Genomic DNA, 23,547 nt, shown 5'->3' on the forward strand with positions numbered 1-23,547 from the left:
AAGGAGCCGGGAGCTGGAGCAGCCCTGAACTCGGCTGCAGACACTGTGACTCGTGTCCCTCTCCGTGGGCTGGGCTGGTTAATTAGTAGGCTCTGATGGAGATGGGTGGTGCGGGGGAGTGGGTGCAGCACCTTGTGGGTCAATAAATGACAGGAGAGGCAGCAGGGCTGGGTGGAACGGGGTGTACTGAGATGTGACCGGCAGGTTTTCCTGGGGGAACACGCTCCCACCCGGCGGAAACGCGTTCTGAGCGCTCCAAATCAGTTTTCTGGTGCAAGTAAAAACCTTTGCGCCGCCGAGTTGGTGGCTCCCGCGCCAGCGGGCAGGATGCGGCCTCATCCGCGGCGGTGTCACCGCGGTCCCTGCTGCCACCTAACGGGAACAGAGCTCCCGGCAGCGGGGAGGGAACCGCGCTGTCGTGGGTGCGGTGACCCCGGGGCTGCGCCCCCCTCAACCGGAGCAAAGGGAGCAGCGCCTTGGAGCAGGGGGTGGGGAGACGCGTCCTCCTGCGGGGGAGGGAAACTGAGGCACACAAGGGCTGGCTGCACTGTGGCTGGAGAGGGACCCGGGTGTCCTGGTGCTCACCCCGGCCCACGCGTGGGTGCCGCGGGCTCTGTCCTGCCGGGCGGGACCCCCGGCTCGGGGCTGGGGCTGCGGGAGCAGCGGATGGAGCCCAGCTGGGAGCCCCGGGTGTGAGCGGGGGCTGTGCCCACAGCTGGGCTCGTCCTCAAAGGCAGAGCGGGCAGGAGCCGGCCCTGGCTCATCCCGACGCGGCCCCGCAGGGCACCCCCTGCCCACCCCCAGGGTGAGGCCCAGCGTTGCCCTGCGGGGAGCGGGATGGAGCTGGGCTGGGGGGGCGGGGGCACAGCGGAGCGGGCAGGGCGGGCAGGGCTGAGGTCCCTGCCTCTCCCAGCAGGCAGCCTGCCCACGGCAGTGCCCACGGCAGTGCCCACAGGGCCTTGCTTTGTCCCCTGGGGAGGGAATGGACGGGGGATGCTGGTGACCCCGGCTGCAGGGCTGAGCTGCTCGCTGTGCCCTGCAAGGACTGCAGGAGCAGCATGTTTGTCCCTAGCAGGAGTCACCCCGGCACGTGGCACATCTCCTAACCCTGCAACGCGGCTCACCCATTCCTGGGAGGGATGTGACATCCAGCCCGGCCAGAGGATTAGGGCTGGCTATAACGGGCCCGGTGGTCACCGGTCGTTCCTGGCTCCGGTTACGTGGTGCCTGGCTCGAGCGCTGCCGGGTAGCGCCAGGGGCTCACCTTTCAAATGGCACAGATGCACTGGTGGGAAGTGATGGAGGATAGGAAGGGGTGAGGGGGTGTCTAGAAGGCTGGAAGTGACTGTGGGGCTGGGCATTGCACCCCTCTATACCCCAAACCCACCTCGGGGTGCAGCAGGATGGGGTTACCCCCACAACCCCTGCCCAGGAATGGTGTCCCGCATGGTGCTGCTGCCTTTGTGGCTTCGTGGTGGGGGGCAGGAGGTGCCTGTGCTCCGGTCCCGCTCCATCCATCACGAGAGCAGCTCGGTGGGAGTTTGCAAGGCTGTCACCCACCTTCCCAGCCAGCTCCGGGGCCTGATTAATTGCTCGCTTAGCAACTGCTAATCTGCATGGGGGTGCTGAGCCAAACGAGGCGCACGCGTGTCTCCCCTGGGAGCAGAGCGTCACGACGGCACGGGCTGGGGGGCGGCTCGGCGTGACTCGGGCCCGGGGGAGGACAGCAGTGATTCCATTGCCATTGAAAGGCCCCAGGGTCCCTGCGTCGGGGGGACACCCCTGAACCAGCTCACCCCCGGGCCAGCACCCACACATCACCCTTAACTCAAAGGATGCAGCGAATGGGTCCCTGCTCCCCAGCATCCTTGGGGAGAGCGCTTGGGGGTGCATCGGCTGGGGTGGGATTTCTCCCGGGAGATTTAGGGAAGGCCCCTGGGGGTGTTGGTGCTGTGACTCGTGTTTCACCCGCTGCATGCGGGTGATGAGAGCTGAGCGCTGACGCTGCAGGACCCTCTGAACGTGGGGCAGGAGGGGCCCTGTCCCCGCCGCAGCCGCGCGTGTGTGGGGTGTTGGGCCAGGGCAGTGTCCCCAAATCCTCCCGCCCCCGCGGAGGGAGCGCGGCTGGGCTGCAGGGGCGCGGCGGCCGCGGGAGGGCGCTGCTGCCCCGCGCTGGGCTGCGCGGCCCTGCGGAGCCCGTTCTCCTGGCAATCAAAGCCTCTTCGACTGACGGGGCCATCCCTAAATTTCCGGGTGCAGCACTGACGAGCACCCCGCAAGTGCTGCGGCTTCGCCTGCTGCTGCTTCAGCAACGCCGTGGCCAGGGCTGGTGCTGAGCAAAGGAGAAAAGCACTGCTGGGGGGGCTGCTCTGCACCCCCCTCCCACCAGGCTGAGCACCGAAGCCAGCGGCAGCTGATGCCACTCTGCCGTGAGTGGGGACCCGGGCTGGGGACGCAGGACCTGAAATGCCCGAAATGCTGCTCAGCTGTGAGCTCCTTCATGCCTCTTCCAAAAGCCACTTTCTTGCACGGGACACACACAGATACCGGCCAGGGGGGCCCTTCCCAGCGCGGCCCCTCTCGTTGCAGCACCGGATCGATGAGGGACATAATTACTCTTGCATAGGCAAATCTGTGCCGGCCTTGATTGTTTGGTGGTGCTCCAAGGAAGACAGTGTTTCCTTGCAAAGTATGAGGCCATGAATATTTTATATCTGAGGAAGATATTTCTTTCAGGAGGTTGTTGCATGAATTATGGAAAAGTTGGGAGGAGAAGATGGGTGTTATTTCAACAGGGTCAGCTCTGTGGCGCAGGCCGCCCTGGCGCTGGGGGCTTTGCTGGCCCAGGGTCCCTGCCGCTGTCCCTGCTCCCAGGCAATGCCAGGAGTGCAGAATGGTTGCAAAGCGTGGGGTGGAGCATCACACCATCCTGGCAACGTGTGCCGGATTAGTGCTTTTCCATCACAAAACTGGGTTCCTTATTTAACTGAGCAAAACTCCTCATTACTGGAGCCTTCAATACCGGCTCACGAGGTTGGTCCCGGGCAGATGTTCCTTGGCCGAGGTCTGAGCCCGGGTTGTGCACCGGCGCACTGAGCGGTGCTGGTCTCTGCTGGGCCTGGGGGGTGATGTGGGTGCCGGGGGGTGATGATGTGGGTGCCGGGGTGGCCCCGACCCGGGCCGGCTCTGCTGCCGTTAGGTGGGGGTGTTGCCGAGGAGAAGAGCGCCGGTGCTGCCCGAGCAGGGCCGGGTGCGAATCCTTTGTCCTCCCCAAACGCGGGGCAGGGAGGTACCCAGGGAATTCGGGGCAGCCCCGGCAGAGCCAAGGGCGCCCAGGGGCTGCCAGGAGCGGGCACGGCAGCAGCGGCCTCCGGCGAGGAAGAGGAGGAGGAGGAGGTGGCATCGCTCCCAGCCCGCAGCCCATCAGCCCTCTTTCGCTGCTAATTCCTCCACGCAAGCCCGGATGGGCTTCCCCCCCCCCGTTTCTTTAAAAATGCAGCTCTCTCCATCGAAATCTGGTTAGTCATGAACCGTATAATGAGTTTTATATATATTTAAAATGGCCTGACATTCGGCATCCCATTATCCTCAGTCCTCGAAAGAAACATGGACTCAGTGTGTGGATGTTGATCCAATAAGAGCACAGTCAGGATCATTTTTGCTCTCTGAAATATCCATATCAATTACCCATATTCATGTGCTGTTTGTGTGTAGGAGTCTCTTTCTTGTGGAAAGAAATCCAAGGCTGGGTTGTGATTTTTCCTTGGGCCTGTTGTTTCGATGCATTTTTGGGGCAAGCCTGGTTGGTTTTATTTTGCAATTCGTTTATTTCTTCTTCCTTCAGTAAATCCCACCCGCAGCTCTGATTGCCCAGCGCAGGAAAGCTCAGGGCGAGCAGCTCGTGCGATTTCTGTGGGGGCTGCGCCCGGGTCACCCCGATCCATCCCCAGCCCCAAACACCTGCGAACGCCCAGCAGAGCCTTTTCCCACCCGCCGTGCTCTCGCTGAGGCTCCTCGCTGCCTGACGTCAGTGAAACCTTCTCCTTGCTGCACAAATCCCACCAGGGAGCAGGACAGAAGCGTTGACATGTTCCTCTTTCTTTATTTTTTCCTCTCAAACCCTTCTGCTCCTCTTTCTTTTCTTTTCTTGCAAACCGGCCTCTTGCTTCCTCCTGTGTCCCCGACACTGGCCAGGAGCCCCTGACCCGCGGGAGCCCGTGTCCCCTGCTGCCCCGGCCACGCTTCTCCCCCCGGCAAGCGGGACACCAGAAAAACATCCCCACCCTTAAATACACATGAAAATAGCTCTTACTGGGACTCCTGCTTTTCAATTGTGCAGATATTAAAGCTAATTACGGTTCTATTAATATTTCACTTTGAATTAAAGATTTATTTTCCCCACTCTTCTATCCAGAAGGGGATTAAATCCACACCCGAGGCAACTGCAGGCGCTGGCAATGCAACCCACAGATAAAAAGGGCCGTGCGTGGCTCCCGTGTCCCTGTGATGCGAGTGACCCAGGGAAAGCGATGAGGATGTGGTGGCTTGGCCATCAATTATTCAAAGCCCTTCTGCAGAGCTCAGCTGGAAGGTCCAGTCTGTGAGATGCGGTTTCATGTGTTCCTATATTAAAAAAATACAATAAGAATTGCAAGCAGCGCGTGTCCCTGACTGCGCATGGTGGCTTTTGCAGTGGACACGGTGACCTTCCCGCTGGCCGGGGGCCAGGGCAGCGCTGGGTGCTGCACGGCCAGAGCTGCGCTTGTTGGGGACACAGCGAGGGCTGGGGACACGATGGAGCCCCTGCCTGGGGTCTGCCAGCCCTGGGGGCCTGGAGATGCTGGAGCACCCGTAATCCTGGGATGGACATGCACACAGTGCACCGAGCTTCTGGGGGGAGAGGCAGCGACTCATTCGGTTCCTCTTGTCGGGACCCCGCTGAAGCTGTTCTGATCCGCGGAGCGCGGTGCTGCAGCCACCTGCTGATGGCACGGCACTCGCCTGGGGTATTTGGTCGTCTTGTGACCCAGGAGGAGCCGTGGCCGCAGCAGTGACCTGTGTGGGAAGCGCTCTTGGGGTAGCCCCGTGCACGGGCTGCTTCCCCGGAACTGTGGGGACGTGTCCCATCTGTCCCCGTGCCCTCCTACCTGTCCTGTTCAGCCACCGCGCGTGGCCTTTCCCATCGTGCCGGGGGAAGCTTGGAGGCATCAGCCTGAGCTGGGTTTCCAAATGTTAATTGTGTTTTGATGTTCTTGGTGGTGACACGAGGAGCGCTAATGATATTTTGGCTTCCTGACAGCAAGGAGAGGGGCACGAGAAGGGAAGATGTGCAGTCTGTGACACTCGGGGACGAGAGGAGAGACTCTGCCAGCTGCAGCTGCGGGGGCAAGAGCATCCCCCAAAGCCCGAGACTCAGGTGGGGGTGTTGAGTGATGATTATTTTCCATCAGCACCAGGGGAGCACTGAGCACCAAACATCCCCAGGCAAGCAGGCTGCCAGAGCAATTCCGGTGACATTTCAGCCCAAACTTGTGCATTATTTAGCTCAGACACCTTCTCCCAGCGACTGCTCGGGAGCTGGGCAGAGCAGAGCAGGCTGGGCTGGTGTCCTGTGCACAGCCCTGCCCCAGGGCTGCCGGCGCCCAGGCTGCGAGCAGGATGCCCTCGGTTGTCCCGGGACACCAAGCACGTGTGTCAGAAATCCCCCAGGAGCTGGGGCCTGACCTCAGGGTGCCTCTGAGAGCTGCTTTTGGCGAAGGGATTTGTCCCCAGCTTATGAGAACCAGAACCACTCCAGCTCTTGCTGTGAATAAAATCACAGCGACAGCTTGGCCTCTCGGCAGGAGCCAGCGCTCTGGGCGTGATCCCGCGAGCATCCGAATCCACGGGAATACCGCCACTTATTTTAATGGCAGAAGGGTGGCTGGCCAGCTTCTCAGGTGAGCACATCTCATTGGAGAGCACATTGCTCCTTCGAAGCCTGGGCCAGGATGTCGAGATGGGCAGTTCCCGGTGTTTCTGGAAAACCAGCTCATGTTCAGCCTCCTGAACAGGATCCAGGCTGCGGCTGCCAGCGCTGGGCCCTCCGCAGCGGGACCCTTCATGCTCAGGACCTGACCGACCCCGCACCAGCGCTGGGAGTTTGCTGTTCGGAGCAAGCAATGCTGATCAACCTGTAGGGAAGATGAGGCTGGAAATGCGTGTTGGAAGGGCTCTGCTTTGCTTTTTGGTGCTTAGAGGAGCAGGTGGAGCTGCAGAGAGCCCTCCCTGCAGCCAGACACCTCCTCATGTGCACGCACCAGGGTCCCCACATGTGTCAGGTGCTCTTGCAGCCCCCTATGCCGCAGGTGTACTCCCTAATTGCTCCGGTGACCGATTATCTCGCAGTCATTACCATGATGGATTGGAGCAGTTAATGTGTCAATGGCCATTACGAGGGGGCTGTGTTTTCTCTGGATTAATGAATCGATGCACTGCGATGGGCTCCTCGGAGCCACCAGGGCCGGGACAGGTGGTTTGATAGCAGAAGGAAGCGATGCGCGAGCCACGCTCTGTGGGCACGTCTGCGGAGCAGGGTGCTGGTATTGTTTTATGAGAGGTTGAAGAGAAGGGCGATGGTTTGGGGCGATGAGCCCACTTGTCACTGCCTGTGGAGCTGATCCCACCATGGGGAGGGGACATCTGGGGCTGGCTGTCCGTGCATGTCAGGAGCCTGGTGCGGGGGACCCTTCCTGAGCCCCCGCCATGCGCTGCGCTCCCTGAAGAGTCTCGCAGGGCTTGGCCACGGCTGGTGCGGTTGCACCCATGGGAGCTGTTGTGGGCCCCTGCTTCTGCAAATGCTGAAATAGGAGGATGTGACCTGCGGGGGTCCGTCAGTCCTGCTGTTGAGTTGATGGCTGCGATGATGGCAGGACAGAAGGACAAAACCGAGCAAAACACGTCTGGATGTGAGAGCCGGCGGGGAGAGGTGCTGGGGGCAGCAGGGCATGAGAGGGGCCTGGTCTGGCCGCCTCCCGCCGGCCGGGGCTCCCGCAGCCCGTGCTGCCCGCGGGGGTGCGGGGCTGAGCCGGGGCTCCCCCCGCTGCCGTGCGCTGGTGCTTTAAAAGGCTGGCAGAGCCGGCGGCGGGCTTCCCAGCGCCTCTTCATGCAAAACTTCCCCGGCTCCGGCCCTCCTCCTCCTCTTCCTCCTCCTTCTCCTCCTCCTCCTCGTCGCGGCTGCGGTGCGCGGAGGGAGCGCGGCGGGTCCCGCCCGGCTGCGGCTCGCTCGGCTCCCGGGGCCGGGGCGGGGGGGCCGTGGCTGCCCCCGCACATGTCGCAGGGCCCCCCCGGCTGCCGGGGCCGGGTCGCAGCACCGGGCAGCGGCCGCGGGCGGAGACGGGGCCGGCGGCGCCGCCAACTTCGCGCTACCCGCGGGTAAGTGCGGGGCGGCGCGGGGGGGGCGCGGAGCATCCCCGGGACGCCCGGTCCCCCCAGACTTTCTCGGAGGGGCTGGGGTGCCCCCTCCTTCCCCTCTCTGCAGCCCAGCTGCTGCCCCCCCCCTCCCGCAACGCTCCAGCGAATTTTCCGCTTCTCTTTCTTTTTTTTTTTTTTTTTTTTGATGGGGGCGCTGCGACAGCGGGGGCTGCAGCGGGGACACCCCCGGCCCCAGCCCATGCCCCCCGGCTGCCCCCCACCCTCCCGCGGCGGCTCCCCCCGCTCCCACTCTTCGCATGATTCGTTGTGTTGGGGCTGCGAGCGCTGCCCCTCCTGCCCCAGCCCCCGAGCCGCCGCCTCGTCCCCAGCGGTGCCCGTGGCCGGGGCAGGGCTGGTCGTTGCCCTCGGCTCGCCGCAGCGGCAGCACCCGCAGAACCCGCCGCAGGGCAGGGCAGGGAGGGAGAGCCGGTGCCGTGCCCGGGGCGCGGGGGTAGAGGCTGGAGGGGTTTTGGGGGATAAACCCCTTCCCCGAGGCCACGGAGGTGTCGCCGGCTCTGGGTGCAGACACACGCTCCGGGTTTGTTTTCTCTCCGGAGCGTTCTCCCGCTCCTTGGCGCGTTTTGGAGAGCGGATCTGCCTGGAGCCGCTGGGGAACTTGGCAGCCGTGGGAAAAAAGCGGAGAACTCTCCCAGCGCCTGCCTGGCTGCAGCCCTGCCGCCCTCCTCCTCCTCCGGCTGGGATGGGTTTGCCGTGCTCCGCCAGCCAGGTTATTTTTCCGTGGGCTGCCTCGGGGTTGGGGGGCTGCCCGCTGCCTTCAGCGGCGGCTGCGACGGGGAGGCTGCGGAGTGAGTCATTGCCATTGCCATCGCCACTGCTGGTGACCTGTGGCTCGCAGCCTGACAGAGGGATGGCACAAAGCAGGACTGGGGTGACCGGAGGAGCTCGCCGGCACAGCCGCTTGCCCAAGGCAGGGTCTGGGAGGGAGAGAACGGAGCTGATCTGTTGAATGCAGTGAGGAGCTCAGGAAAATGCTAAGAGAAGCGCCAAAAGGAAAAAAAAGCTCATTTCCTTTGCTCCCTGTAAGCGGGGATTTATCTGCAGGGGGTGCGGGGGGACGTGCTGGGCTAAGCTCCATCCGGGGGGAGAGCTGGGGTGAGACCCTCCTCCCGTGAGCTGCCGCCTCCACGCTGAGAGCCGCGGTCCGATGGGATGTGCAGAAATCCGGCTGCTTTCGGCCGGCGTGGCAGAGCCGGGGGGTGCAGCGCTGGGGCCGGGGGCGTCTGGGAGAGGGGAATGGAACCCGCGGGCAGCAGCGCGCTCCAGCTGCTCCGGGCTGGGGGCACGGGCCTGTTTGGGGAAGGCAGCAGGCGCTGGGCTGGTGGTGCTGAGCTGCACCCCGGGGTGCCTGGGGAGCTTCGAGGGGATTTTACAGCGGGAACTGAAGCTCGGGTGCAGCTGGGGGCCAGCGTCACCCTGCGGAGGAGCTTGCCGGCTCCCCAAAAAAGGGTGTCACGTGCTTCAACTTTGGCATCAGGCAGGAGGAGGATGGATTTGTCAGCTCAGCCACCCCCTTCCAGCTCTTCCCAGAAAGGCAACGGCTTGAAGATGTGGCAGCTCCTGATTGTAACATAGGTGAACCCGCTCCCGCCGCCCTCCCCGGCTTCGTGCCTGCTGCGGGCACCGTCTGTTCCTCTCGGGCTTTGGGTCTAGTGCAGGGGTTTCCTCTGTGGGGTGGCTGGGTTCCCCGTGCCCCTGTGCTGTGGATGGCCCTGCACAAAGCCCGGCTCAGGATGGGGGTCTCTGCCCCCGCCAAGGCTTTCCCAGGTTGGGAATGGGCAGGGGCTCGTGCTGCCAGGCTGCGGTCTGGGAGCGTTGGCGTGATGGGGAGCAGGAGCGCCAGGCAGTGCCGCGGGCACGGCTGGGGACCGGCAGCCATGCCGTGCTCTCGCTCCGAGCCAGCGCCGCCCCACTTTGCAGAAGGCGATCAAAAATTAATTGCGGGATTTTGCTGCACGTGGCAGGAGCAGGATGAGCGCTGGCTCCTTCCCTCCTCCGGCCTCTCCCGCCGGAGCGCTGTGCCTCGGCTGCCGGCAGAGACCCCGCGCTGCTGCCCGCAAGGTGAGCTGCTGCCGCCCCCGCGGCTCCGCGCTGGATCCGGCTCGCCCTCCCCTCCCTGCGCCGTCCCATCCTTCCAAGTGAGGGATTAGCCCTGGCCTGCTTGGCAGTGCGGAGCGAGCGGAAAGGAGAGAGCTTGCCTGCAGTTAAGGATGTGTATATATAAAACGTGATAAATATTCCTCAGGTCTGATCTGCACCTTTTTCTTTGGGCTTCAGCATCCTTCGGGTGATGCTCCAGGAGGGTGCTGGTACCTGGCTCTTCCCCTCTTGGGCTCTGAGCTGGGTGCTGGCAGGACCTGGGTGCAGAGGTCGAGTCAGCACCCTGGCAATGGCCGTGGGCTTATGCAAGGTGGCGATATCGGTTTGTGCGCCAGTCGGGGGATTGCTGGGTGGGGGCTGATCTGGGAGCGCAGCGAGTGCGTTTTGATGGTAAAATCTGGGGTCGTTTCTCGCTGCTGCCTGCTGAGCCGTGGCCTCGCTTTTCCTCCGAGCGAACGCTGGGGTACTTGACCTGAATACTTAAGGTTTTGCCTGTCCAGAGAGAGCTTAACCTGACATCCCCTCTCTCTGTGTCTAAATTCTTCTGTACTTCATGGAGCTTTTGCAATTACGGAAAACCAGGAGCCGAAGCAAAGTTCCCCGTAATCGCTTGCAAGTGGGGAAGGGTGAGCGTGCACTAATTGGGATACGGTGCTGCGTGCCGGCTGGTCCTGCTGCCGAAGGAATGGCAGGCGGGGAGAGGAATGGCCTTGATGTTCAAAAAGATGCTGGCGAGCTCGCAGCAGCAGCCAGCACAGCCCTCCCGGGGCCGGGACCGGGGCCGGATGGGGAGGTCTCCCGGGTGCTGGGCGGCCGGCTCCTCGGCAGCCGGGATGGGGACGTGCAGGTGGGTGCTGGGCGCAGCCCCTTGGCCGGGCATTCCTGCATCTCCTGGACCGGCTCAGTGTTCGCCTGGTTTAACAAGCAGCTGGGTGGGCTCGGCGCAAAGCCAGTGAGCGCCTTGGCTCCGAACGGGAGCCCAGACGCCCTGCCCAGCCGGAGGAGCCCGGTCCCGCTGCGGGCAGAGCTCTGCGGCACATGGGTGGGCATCTGTGTGGAGCTGGCTGGGCTGCTTGGGCTGCCCTGCGATAAACCCTGGCTGGGATCTGAGAAACTCGCCTCTTGGCTCTACTCGTGGCCGGTGGTGATAAAGCCGCGGTGATTAGTGCTTAGCCGGCGCTTGGGTGGATGGCACATGAGACATGAACTCGCCTGCCTGCAGCGGCACGGGCTCCGCGGAGCTCATGGCAGTGAAAGGACTTGGTTCTGACCCGGAGTCCTGCAGGGAGCAGAGTGAGGGAGAGGAACGGGCTGTTTCTTCCTTATTTACTATTGCCCTTCCTGAAGGAGCATTTCATTGCTGCAAAATCCCTGTTTTGAGGGGCAGATCTGGGAGGCTCCGGGAAAAAGCCCCCGTGTGCTGTGCAGGGCGAGGGCTCTCGGGACCGCTCGGTATCATTTGAGGGTCCCTCTGGGCTGTTTGTTCCTGGGGCTGCAGCAGCACCAGCCCGGGGAAAGGAGATTTTGCAAACAAAATCCAGGCGATGCCTACGGGGGGGTCCAACCGCCTCTCATGGGGATGCAGCTGCCCTGGGGAGTGACCGCGAGCGCTCGCCTTGGCTCCGAGCCCTGGGGGCAGACCCCGCGCAGGACAGGCTGCGTGTCCCAGCGCCCGCGGCTCCCCTGGGCTGTGCGGGGTGCGGAGAGCCCGGGCCGTCTCGCTGCAGCCCGGCTGGCGCGGAGCTTGCGGGATGTGGGAAGGAGCTGTGGGAAGGAGCTGCAGAGGCGAAGCCGGGCATGCTTGGTCCCTGTCTCCGGGGACATGGTGTCGCCTCCAGGACACTGTTCCTCCTCCAGGCACTGGAGATGGTTTTGCAGCCGGAGCTCTGCGTGACACGGGAATTTTTAACCAGCGTTTGATTTCTCCTGTGCAGCGGAGCCCTTGTCCTGCCCCATCCAGGAGCCTCTGGGGATGGTGAGGGTGGTGATGGCCGGTGGTTCAGAGACACGGCAGCGCTAGAGGGGTCAGGGTGGCACTGTGCAGGACCAGCCGCTTGTCCCGGGCTGCTGTGGACCCCAGGGCAGGGGCACAGCCCGGAGCCGAGCGCTGCCCCGTGGAGCTGTGCAGATGGGCAGACGGTTCCATCCCCTCGCAGCACGTAGCACATGGATAGGGCTGTTCCCCGCTCCACGAGCACCTGCTGCAGGCAGGCAGCTCCCTCCAGATGTGCATCTCCCTCCAGATGTGCGGGGCCAACCTCACAGGGAAGGGCTGCTCCGGGGGGTGCAGGAGCTGGTCCCACACAGCGCGGGAAGGGGGTGCTCCTCTCCTGCCCCCTCCCCAAAGCGCTCAGGCCATTTGCAGCACAGGCTCATCGGGTAATTCAGGCTGCATCTCCCCTAATGATTCAGCGAGGGATTCGAACCAGCTCCCTGCTCCCCTCCCCATTATTTGTGCTTTCTTCTTGCCTACTGTGATATTTTTACCTTCAGTTCGTTCAGATTATGTGATCAAAGGAGGCACAAAGGGGAGAGAACAGAGAGGAAAACGCTTAAAAGAAGAAAGGGAGAGGCTGTGGGCTCTGGGAGCACTGCCGGCTCCGGGGGAGCTGCCGCGGGCTCGGTGGATTTCCCTGGGAGCAGATCTGCACGGTGACCCATCGCACCTGCTCTGACGGGCAGAAATGTCACGACTCCACGGGTAGGATGTGCGAAATGACCTGATTTCGGCTGGCACGGGGCTGGGAGGGAGCTGTGGTGTTTGAGCATCCCTGGGTCTCCCCATCGTCTGCCTCCTCGCCCCGGGCAGAGCCGGAGCCCATCCTGGCTGCCGCAGGAGCTGCTTTCCCTGCTCCGCTCCTGCTGCCGATGCGTGGGATGGTTCTGGCGCAGGAGACAGGATGTGGGGAGGGCTGGTCCCCGTCCCTGATCCATGCGGAGGGTCGGTCCTTGTCCTCCATCCCGGCTGAGCGGGGCGGCGCTCCGGGGGCTCTCCCGGGCTGGGGGTGTCGTGCCGCAGCTCCCCAGCTCCTGCCTTGTGGAGCAAAGAGCTCGGCACTGGGTAATTCCGGTTGCTTAAAAGCCCCGGCTGTCAGAACCGCTTTGGAAATGGGCCTTCAAGTGGCTCCGCCGGGCAGGGACGTGCATAATTTATGGGGGTGAGTTGAGGCGAGGGCGCTCCTGGCCGGGCCGGGCTGGCTGCGGGGCCGGGAACCTGCTGGCGGTGTAACGGGGCTCGGCACGGCCGGCGGCGGCGGCAGCACCCCCGGGGCCAGCGCAGGATCCGGCCCGGCAGGCGCGGGCTCGCACGCTGGGCTCTGCGCTCGAGCTGAGATTAATTTAAGCTGTTTCTTCGGTCTCGCTGTTGCAGCCTGTCCTGCTTGGGGAATGCATTTGCCTGCTCCGCTCTCCTCTGCTTTTCGGTGCCTTGCATTAATCATGCGCTGCCCTCGCAGCATCCATCAGCGGCTGCCTGGAGACAGCAGGGTGGGCTGCAGGAGCGCCTGCCCGGACGGGAAACTGAGGCAGGGCACTGTGCTGTTTGGTAGGGGCAGTTCTGGGGCACGGGGAGGGGGACGAGGGCTGTTCTGGAGCCAGGGCTGTGGCAGCACCCTGTGCCCACTCAGGGCTCTGTGCTGAAAGCAAAGGAGAGCAGGCTAGAGCACGGGGGGTTGCGGGAGGACGGTGAGAGCTGGGACCCCCCGGGCTCCCCAGGCTGTGACAGAATGTGGGGCTGGGACAGAGGGACCAGAGCAGCCACCAGCCTGGTCCTGCTGCTCGGGGCAGTGATGGAGCCGGGACCTTGCACCAGCTCGGCCGCCCGGCTGCGGTTTGGGCTGAGCCAAAGCTGCTGACGTGAATCAAAAATCAAGTGACTCCCGAATCTTTTATTTATTTTTTTATTTTATTGTTCATTAACCCCCAGCGCTGGTTTCTGCCAAGCTCCCAGATGAAAGCCCAGAATCGCTGACGTCCTCTCCATGGTCCTGCTTAATTGTCTCTCTCTCCCCTTCCCTGCTGTCCCCCACCCCAGGGCTCTGGAGCAAGGACTCGAAGCTTCCCCCGTGCTCACGTCTCCGCCGCCGCCTCTGCCCGGCGTAGCCATGCAGCCCCCCGTGCAGTCCCGCAGCCCCTCTGCCCGCTGCTCCGCGGGGGCCGGTGTCGCCGCCGGGAGCCGCTGAGGGGCCGCGGAGCCATGCCGCCCGCCCGCTGACCGCCGCCACGATTCGCAACGCCAGCTCTGCCCAGCACGGCTTCGGCGATGAGCGCGGGGTCCTTTTGCATGGAGCGCCTCTCCTTCTGCCTCCTCCTGAGCGCCTGCGGCTGGGGCTGGGCGCCCGGGGGGGCCGCCAAGCCCAAGGGCCAGGGCTACCCGCACATGAACTCCATCCGCATTGACGGGGACATCACGCTCGGGGGGCTCTTCCCCGTGCACGGCCGGGGGGCGGAGGGCAAAGCCTGCGGGGAGCTGAAGAAGGAGAAGGGCATCCATCGCCTGGAGGCCATGCTCTTCGCCCTGGACCGCATCAACAACGACCCCGACCTGCTCCCCAACATCACCCTGGGCGCCCGCATCCTGGACACGTGCTCGCGGGACACGCACGCCCTGGAGCAGTCGCTGACCTTCGTGCAAGCCCTGATCGAGAAGGACAGCACCGAGGTGCGCTGCGTCAGCGGCGGCCCCCCCATCATCACCAAACCCGAGCGGGTGGTCGGCGTCATTGGCGCCTCGGGCAGCTCCGTCTCCATCATGGTGGCCAACATCCTGCGGCTCTTCAAGGTAGGGCTCGGCAATGGTTAAAATAACCGCTTGGCGAAACCCCCGCGGGTGTTTGGTGTTTTTGCCGTGTTTCTCCACGTGTGCCGCTTCCTCCACAGCTGGGGGTTGGCAGGAGCCGCTGTCTTTAAAACCCTTCTCCTGCCTCCGCCGAGCCCCTGGGATCCAACCTCATCCCCCGCCGTGAGGGCACTGGGAGGAGTTTTCTCTCGTCTCCCGTCTCCCGGCGTGGTGGCGAGGGGGCCGCTGCTGCCGGCGTCAGCGCCGACGGGGAGGAGGTCGCCGTGCAGGGGCGATTGGGGGCGCGCTGAGGGTGCTGCGGGGTGGGGTGACTCGGGCTGGGTGGGACCGTGGGGCTCAGCCCCCTGCCCCCTGCGGTGCCGCTCGGGGGTCACAGCAGGCTGCTTGGCGCTTGGTCCCGCTGAGTCTGTGAAACATCCGAGGCTGGGGAGGGTCCAGCCACCCTGGGACCCCCGGGGGTTCCTGGTGTGCGGTGCTTGCCCGCTCCCCAGCGGCTCTTTGCTCCAGCCCAGGGGACACCAGCCAGGCTGGGGACGCGTGTCCTGTGTCACCAGCCTGGGTGTGCAGAGGGACCAGGGCTCTCTCCCTCCCGCTCCCCATGGCAGCTGCAGGAAAGCTGAGGAGTTTATACTGACTTTCTCCCTCGCTGTGCGTTTATTCATCCGCAGCGATGTCCCTGGGCTGGAGAGCATTTGAACGAGAGCCCCCGCAGCAAACGGCAGGAGAAACGTGAATCCCGCAGAGGTGGCAGCACGGGGAGCCCGGTGCCGGGTGTGTGGAGTGGGGTCCCTGCTCTGCCCCCGCACCCAAACCCCTCGGTCCTGCGGGGCTGGTGCCGTTCGCCTTCCTCTCCTCTCCCCCTCGTCCTCCTCGGCCGCGGAGCCGCGAGCGCCGCGCGCCTCCTGGGGGGGCCGGGAGCTGTTAGCAAAGATGGAAAAAACAGGTTGCCGGTGGAGTTTGATTTTTCTGGGTCCTTTTTTTAAAAATGTGTTAATGTTCCAGGCAACGAGTGAGAGGGCTATTCAATAATTAAAACAATATAAATTAGAGGGAGCGGGAGGAACTTAAAAGCTATTTGCCGAGACAAAAAAGATTGAATGCTTGCTCGAGAGAGGAGGAGGGAGGCAGGAGAGCGACGGTCAGAGCAGCGGGGAGCACCTACATCCTTTCTGGGTTATTATTGGGTTTTTCTCCCTGTTCTCCAGTTTTGGGCAAAGCAGCCATGACCTGTGCGGGATGTCACGGAGCCCAGCTGCACCCGCACCCCAGCCCTGCCGCGGGCACCGGTGCTGCCGTGGGCTTGGTGGGGGCTCATCCGGAGCCCAGGGTGTCCCCAGCAACTTCCAAATCGAGAGCCAATCTCAGCCCAATGTGACACTGAGGGTGGATGGGCGGCTGGAGGATGGAGAGCTTGGAGCCCCTGCAGAGGAGGCTGCAGGACGAGCTCAGGCGGTCTAGGGAGCTGTGGGTCCCGTGTGGGGGTGTCCGTGCAGGGGCTGCAGTCCCCAGCTGTCCCAGCACAGGGACGTGGTTCCCGTGGGGTGTCGGGTCTCACGTTCCTGCAGCGACGGGGGCCCAGGGAGGGCTCCCCCGCCTCTGCCGTGACCTGAGAGCTGCTGCTGCTCTTTGTTATTCAAATAGCGGGTTTATGACAGGGACATGCTTAAAATGAGAATAAGGCAACTTCCATTTCGCGCCGCTGCTGACCTTTAAGCGCGGGTGACTGCCCCGAGGTTCAGCAAAGCGTTTGCCCCCGGGTGCTGGCGGTTCCTTTGCCCGTCCCCTCGGGGGTGCCACTCGTGGAGCTCTGGCTCCCACCGCGGCGTCGTGACACGAGGTGACGCTGCTCCTGTCCCCCCAGCGCCCGCGCGGGAGCCCTCGGTGCTCTCCAGCCGGGGGATGCTGGTGTGGAGGGGTGGGTGCTGCAGGGGGGGACCCGTTCCCGGGGCTGGGGAGCACCGGGGGTGTCCCCACCGCGGCCCCTCGCCCCCTCCCACGCTCCCGTCCCGCACATCCTGCCCCGCTCCATGCCGCTCGGCTCCCACCGCAGGAGCCCTGCCCCTCCCTGCTGGGGCTTTGTCACTCCCACGCTACATAAATAAATAACATGTCCTTCGTTAGATGCCACTGCCTAATTAAAGCTGTACATCAGTGGAACAACGTGCAGATGCGGCATCCCCTGTCCAAGCCGGTTTCATCACTCCTCGCAGCTCTGCCTGCGGAAAAACCTTCCCCCAAATCCCTGCTCGCGGCTCCCGGCGATGGCATCTCTGGCGTCACCGCGAGTGTTCTGGCACGCTCCGGCTCCTTCCCGCCACCTTCCCAGCCCGCACTGCCCGATTTCTCCTCAGCCACCACAGCAATGACGGTGTCAGAGGAACCGGCTTCATCCCTGGTAAATGGGACCCCCGAAAAGCTGCGTCAGGGTCTGGGGTGCTTTTCTCAACCCCATCCAGAAGGAGCTGGGACATGATGAAGCTTGAGTGCTCAGCCGGGGTGAGGAGCAGCCCTGGTGCGCGGCCGGACCCGACACGCGCCGGACTCTTTGAGGTGCTTGTTTGCTTTGAGGTAGCGAGTGCAGCAGCTCTTTTTAGCACGGGGCTGTTGTACAGCGTGAGTAGCTCCCCTAAGGGAGGACGATGCCCATGGCGTGTGCTGCAGGAGCCACTGCTGCTCCAGGCACGTGAGGTTTTGCTGCCTGCGGCCAGGTTGCCGCAGCTGGATCAGGTCCTGGTGCTGACCGACCCCCAGGCTTGTGTCTGCTCCCTGCGCCCATGGGCAGCATCACTCCATCCTGGGACATAACCCGAGGCTTTGGGGGCAGCGGGAGGGATCCTGCGGCGGGAGGGATCCTGCGGCGGGAGGGATCCTGCGGCGGGAGGGATCCTGCGGCGGGAGGGATCCTGCGGCGGGAGGGATCCTGTGGTGGGAAGGATCCTGCGGCGGGAGGGATGCTGTGATGGGAGGGATGCTGTGATGGGAAGGATGCTGTGATGGGAAGGATGCTGCATTCACACCGCGTGTCCCTGCTTAGCGGGTAAATAACCTTCACGAGGGCGGAAGGTGGAAATCGGCCGGGGGACGCTCTGATTAATCACTCACTCCTGCCACTTCATTTCCTTCTTCTCCATTGAGTTTATTAAAGCAAATTGCAGCCGCCCGGCTCTCGGCTGGGATGGGAGCTGTTTCCTGGGGTTTTTCACTGGATCTGCCTGCCCAGCACGGGAAGCGGGTCCAAGTTTTCCTGCTGGTGGCTGGTTTTCCGTCTGCCCCCCAGTCGGGCTGAGCCGGTGCTCGTCGCTGTCCCAGCAGACGCTGAGGGCTGGATCCTGTCCTGGGCCTGGGGCTGTGCCGCGGGGAAGGGGCAGCGGGACGGAGCTGCAGCTCGCGCTGCTCCCACCGTCCCCGCTGGCTCCTCCAGCCCCTGTGGTTCCTTACGCTCTCCCTAATTAAAAGCTGCCGTCCAAATGGCTTGATGATGGAAATTCTAATTAAATCAATTCCATCTTGTCGGTGAACCAGAGGTTTGCATAGATATGCATGAAATTAATAATTATGGTTAGGGAATTAGCTGCTCCCAGCCCTGATTCTGGCGCGGGGGGGCTGGTGCGGGAGCCCCTTCTCGTGGGGATGCTCCTGCCCGTGTGCACGGCTCTGGCTCCGCAGCCGCCCGGTTGGTTGGGCTCCTTCCCTCCCGGTTGGTTGGGCTCCTTCCCTCCCGGTGGGTTGGGCTCCTTCCCTCCCCGTTGGTTGGGCTCCTTCCCTCCCCGTTGGTTGGGCTCCTTCCCTCCCGGTGGGTTGGGCTCCTTCCCCCCCCCGGCTGATGCTCGATCGATGGTTTCAATTGGAGCGTTGCAGCCCCCAGGCCTCGGCGCTGCTTCTGGGTGATGCTGACTCTGGTTTTTCCTTCAATAAAGGGAGGAAGGAGATTTAGACCCTTGCCCTGGGGTTACTCCCCATAGCACAATGGAGCCCTGGGGTGCAGGACAGATCTCCCCCGCCCTTGGGGTTGCTCTGGGGCTGGAGAGGAGCCGGGCGAGGCGCCGCCGCTGCCCGGAGGTGCAGCCGATACCTTTCCAGCTTCCCCTCCCCGCCACATCCTCCTTCTTTCTAAGAACCTTGAATTCCCTGCCTGCATTTTGCTTTTATGGATTTAAAAGGACTTTTGTCTTTTATCTGAGAAAATAGCTGGTGCCGGGAGTTGGGCCGTTGTCGAGCAGGAGATCAAAGAGCAGAGGCGGAAAAAGGCAGAAGTCGTCTATGAAATGGTCATTTGGGAACTGGTATTTTATTTCCACTTCCATCCAATGCAGAGGAACAAGAGAGAAAAGCTCTTCCCACTTGTTTATTAAATATAGCTTCCTGTTCATAACCTGTAGATCAACAGGTATTTTCCAGGCTTTGTTTTCCAGCAGGAGTTGGAGCAGGGTGGGCAGCCCAAGGGGCTTCACTGGGACATCCCCATCGCCAGTGCCCTGCTGAAGAAACAGGGATCTGTTTGAATTAAACCACTTTGCGGAGAGCAAATCCTTGGGAAAGGACCCTCCGGACAGGCGGGGTTGCGTCCCTGCCCCAAACCCCCTTTGACGTGTCAGTGCTGCTGTCCCTGCCCACCCGCCCTCCTGGCACAGGCGCTTTGCACCCCTCGCCCCATCCCAGCCCCATCTTCATCCCAGCCCCATCTTCATCCCAGCCCCATCTTCATCCCAGCCCCATCTTCATCTCAGCCCCATCTTCATCTCAGCCCCATCTCCATCCCTCGCCCCATCCCAGCCCCATCTCCACCCCTTGCCCCATCTCCATCCCTTGCCCCCTCCCATCCCATCCCCTCCCATCCCATCCCATCCCGTCCCCATCCCCACTGTGGGGAGGGCGGCCGGCGCGGAGCGGCCCCCGCTCCCCGGGGATGAGTGATTGCCAGACGGGTGCCTCGACTGCTGAGCAGAATTTTAATCGCGTCTCCTGCATCGGCTCCCAGTCACCGATACCAACGAGCAGATCACAGCCCTCGGAACGGAGCACAAAGCAGATTGTCACACAGTAATCCTATTTGTGCCTCGATAAAGATTCCTTCCTCTCCCTCTCCCGCTCCTTTGCCATCTCTCCCTTTTTTCATCTTCTGTTTTGCAGGCAGGTACAAGGGTGGCTGCTCCTTTCCAGGGGCCTTTTAGCATTCAGGTGGAGTCGTGGTTTATAACACCGGTATCACGTTTAATAGAGAGAGAAAGAGGAGTGGAAGAGGGGAAAACAATGAAGAAACAAAGGAGAAACTGGGAGCAGGATGGAGGGGCCTGGAGGGTCTGTGGGTGACTCGGGTACATGTGTGCACATCCTTGGGGTGACAATACCCAGCCCCGCTCTCCACAAGGTGTCTTGATCTTATAATGTGAACCAGGATTCCCACAGACCCCAGACCTGCTCCCCATTCCCTCCAACCCCCAGGTCTCTCAGCTGTTGGGAACTGGCTGATTGCTTAATGGGAAGTGGTGATGGGTGAGGCCAGAGGCACCTGGAGCTGATCTGGGCAGCTGGCACGACCCAGGTGCTGCTGAGCCCGGGGGTTGCTGGGATCCGCTGTGCCCCAGCATCTGCTGCACCCCCAGCATCTGCTGTGCCCCTGGGATCCGCTGCGCCCTGGGATCCACTGCACCCCTAGGGCTCCAGCAGCGCCTGCACTCCTGCAAGCTGTGACCACGGGATTGCTCCTGGGCTGGATGGGGTGAGTGGGAGAGGGGAATGTCCTCCAGGAGCTGGGGGTTGCTGTCCCCTAGGCACAGGGCAGCTGAGGTGTCCTGGCAGTGACACAGCAGCTGTGGGGACACCGAGGGGACAGCGGGTGGCCGGTCCCTTCCCTGGCTGTGCTGCGGCTCTGCAGCGCTGCCCTGCAGCTCCAGCGGCTCTGCTGCTGCTGAGCTGAACCCCTTTCCCAGGCTGTGCAGCCGCTGCAACGAGCCAGGCTGTGCCGGGAGAGGGACCTGTTGGGGTGCGGGACGTGGGGCGATGGAGGGGGCTCTCCGGGTGTTCGGTGTGTCGTTAGGAGGGAGCTTCGTGCTGGTGGGGAGAACCTGGGCTTGGTAATTGAATAAGCCTTTTCCACCTTTAAGATAGATGAATACCCGTGCTGTGTGTTGGAGATGTAAAGTGCTGTCTAAGTGTTAAGCACCGCGTGATCCTCTGGCGCTAAATCATTCTAACGCACTGAGCGAGGTGCGGCAGCTCTGGCACGTTTGAAGGGCTTATTTATCACCGGGTGGACAGAACCCAGTGAGGTGGGGTCGGGTCTGTCCTCCCTGGGGCAGGAGGCCAAAGGGAGACCCCCAAGTGCTGCGGGGGCATGAGTGAGGTTCGCCCTTCGTCCTCTCCATCGGCCCGCAGTCTGCCTCCATTTCCACCGCCCTCTCCTCCAGAGCCGGGCTTTGGGAGCACAGGGAAGGCGAGGACATCATGATGGGGTGGAGATCACTCTCTGCTGACTCTTTATCTTCATCCCAGATCCCCCAGATCAGCTACGCCTCCACCGCCCCGGACCTGAGCGACAACAGCCGCTACGACTTCTTCTCCCGCGTGGTCCCATCTGACACCTACCAGGCCCAAGCCATGGTGGACATCGTCAAAGCCCTCAAGTGGAACTACGTCTCCACCTTGGCCTCCGAGGGCAGCTATGGCGAAAGCGGTGTGGAGGCCTTCATCCAGAAATCCAGGGAGGATGGTGAGCGGGTTTCCCTGGGCTTTGCAGGGACGCATCTGGTTGGGACGCATCTGGTTGGGCTTGGCCTGAGCTGGGACGTGGCCGCGGTGCATGAGCAGGGGTGGATGACACGGTCTGGGGGACCATCCTGGCGGTGCGGGTTTGGGGCTGCTCTGCTGGCTGCGGGGTCCATGTGTCCAGCAGGGTCCAGGCTCTCAGCAGGGGCTGGGACCGGCAGCCCCAGCCGGCTCCGCGGGGCCGGCAATGGAGCGCTGCCGGCTCCTTTCAGAAAGCGCCTCGCTCCCGTTCCCCGCTGCCCACGAGGCTCCGATCTGCCGGGCTGGCGGCTGCTGAGCTGCCCCGACCCCCTCTCCACGGGGCTGGGTGCATTCCAGCAGAAAAGACTTTTACAAATGCTCCCAGGTTTTAACTGAAAATAAAGTTGGCACCAACGTGCGCCTCACCCAATTTTAGTGGAATTATCCCCGAGGGCAGGTGCTTTAACTTGTCTATAGGCTTTGGACAGGCGGAAAGTCCGTGCTCAGCAAAACTCTTTGGGAGGATTTGTCAGGAGGCAGAAAGCGTTTTGCTGACGGGAGCGCGGGGATGCTCGGGGGGGATCAGCCGCCTCGGGAGCGCTGGAGCAGCTCGTGGCACTCGCTGGTGGCCGAGCGGCTGTCCCAGGACCCGCTGGGACGGGGAGGCCCCCGGGGGCTGCTGTCATGGGGGTTTTTGCCCTGAGACCCCGTGTCCCAGGGTCCCTCCTCGCTCCAGCGTCGCGTGCGTGGGCGAGACGGGTGTTTTATGGAGCAGCAAAAACCCCGCAGCGTGCCGGCTGCTGCCTGAACTGTATGGGAATGGCACATTAAGTTCTGGCAGAATCGGTGGGACACCAGCCTATCTGGAGCTTGTCAAACTGTGTTATGGCCTTATAAATGGATAAAGGGAATAAAAACTTCTAGGTGACGAGCTCCTAATCAAAGGCCTATAAATAGGAACAGCGTTAATTCTGTCTCGCGCGCGCGTCCTGGCACTGGGAACCGGCTGTGCTTTTAATATGCTAGAAACCCATCTGGGGATTCAACCTGGAGTCTGCTCTTCAGGATTTTGACTTGAAAAGCAGAATATTTTCCCAGGGCTGTGGTTTTGCAAGGAGAGCGTGGGGATGCTCTGGAGCAGGCGGGTGCGATGCTCGTGGTCCATTGAGCGATGGGGATGCGGGTGCGATGCTCGTGGTCCGTCGGGTGATGGGGATGTGGGTGCAATGCTCGTGGTCTATTGGGTGATGGGGATGCGGGTGCGATGCTCCGCGGCCCCGTCCATGGGTGCTGCTCCCAGGGGGGTCTGTTCCGGGCTGGATGGGGCCAGGCACAATTCAAACCCATGTTCCTCCACCAGTAAGCACCAGTAAGGAGCATGACCAGTAAGCAACATGAGCACTTTTTCTTTGAGATACCTGTGGTTACCGTGAGTTCCTATAACCAGATGGTTAATGATATGACGGAGTAATTGCAGAGTAAACGAGTGTACATGGAGTCGAAATGCATGCGTATTAATCCAGGGCTGAGGCAGTCCTGTAATTTGTGTATCCACATAACCCAACGATTATGTGCATTAGTGATAATTTAGTTATCAAAAAGCATAATTCCACTGTAATTGCGGTGTAGCAGCGGTGTAAGTGCAGCCTGTGCGTTATCAGCGTAACGCGGCTGCCCGGCTCGTGCTGCAGGAGCACGGCGACTGCTGGGAGCTCCAGCCCCAGCCCCAGCGCGGGGTCGGGAAGCGGCTCCCTGGGGGTCTGGGGGGGCTCTGAGCTGCTCCCCAAAGCGTCTCCTCTGGGAGTATGTGCCGGGGGTCGGCCTGGCTCCTCTGCCCGTGGAGGATGCTCTGCAGCCATGAAAGCAGGATGATTGGACCAAAAATGTGCTTTTTGGTTTTTTCCAGAATTGTTTTCATTGGAAAATCCCCCGGCCTTGTCCCCGGTGGTGGCAGCTGCAGGGCTGGGGCAGCTGTGGGGCTGGGGCAGCTGCAGGGCTGGGGCAGCTGCGGGGCTGGGGCGGCTGTGGGGCTGGGGCGGCTGCGGGGCTGGGGCGGCTGCGGGGCTGGGGCAGCTGCGGGGCTGGGGCGGCTGTGGGGCTGGGGCGGCTGCAGGGCTGGGGCAGCTGCGGGGCTGGGGTGGCTGCGGGGCTGGGGCGGCTGCGGGGCTGGGGCGGCTGCAGGGTTGGGGCGGCTGCAGGGCTGGGGCAGCTGCGGGGCTGGGGCAGCTGCAGGGCTGGGGCAGAACCGGGCTGCGCCTGCTTCCCCTCCGTCTGCCCCACAAACGGGGACGCTCTGCTGGCACCAAAAGGCTTTAAACCAGCGCAGAACCGCAGCGAACGGGTGAAGGATCCGTCCCCTTTTATAGCCCATTTGTAGACGCCTGGCTCTGATGTGTGCTCCTCCGGCAGCGCAAAGGGTCCTGCGATCTATTGCTGCTCCAAGGCGCCTGCAG

General features: G+C 62.7%; 1 protein-coding gene across 6 annotated transcripts in view; it reads left to right on the plus strand.

The window, feature by feature from the left end:
• The first annotated feature begins 7,206 nt into the window (after positions 1–7,206).
• GRM4 (glutamate metabotropic receptor 4) overlaps positions 7,207–23,547 on the plus strand; it is a 36,279-nt gene continuing 19,938 nt past the window's right edge. Inside the window, exons 1-4 of one of the 6 annotated variants that reach the window (XM_071817579.1) lie at positions 7,207–7,413; positions 12,064–12,271; positions 13,604–14,350; positions 20,861–21,077. In XM_071817579.1, the coding sequence (XP_071673680.1) occupies positions 13,832–14,350; positions 20,861–21,077 (736 nt within the window). In that variant the 5' untranslated portion in view covers positions 7,207–7,413; positions 12,064–12,271; positions 13,604–13,831. Of the gene's footprint in view, positions 7,414–12,063; positions 12,272–13,603; positions 14,351–20,860; positions 21,078–23,547 lie in introns of those variants that run through there. The other 5 variants (XM_071817578.1, XM_071817580.1, XM_071817581.1 and 2 more) reach the window with 5 other exon arrangements.

This window comes from Patagioenas fasciata, chromosome 21 (assembly GCF_037038585.1).
Source record: "Patagioenas fasciata isolate bPatFas1 chromosome 21, bPatFas1.hap1, whole genome shotgun sequence".
Lineage (NCBI taxonomy): Eukaryota > Metazoa > Chordata > Aves > Columbiformes > Columbidae > Patagioenas > Patagioenas fasciata.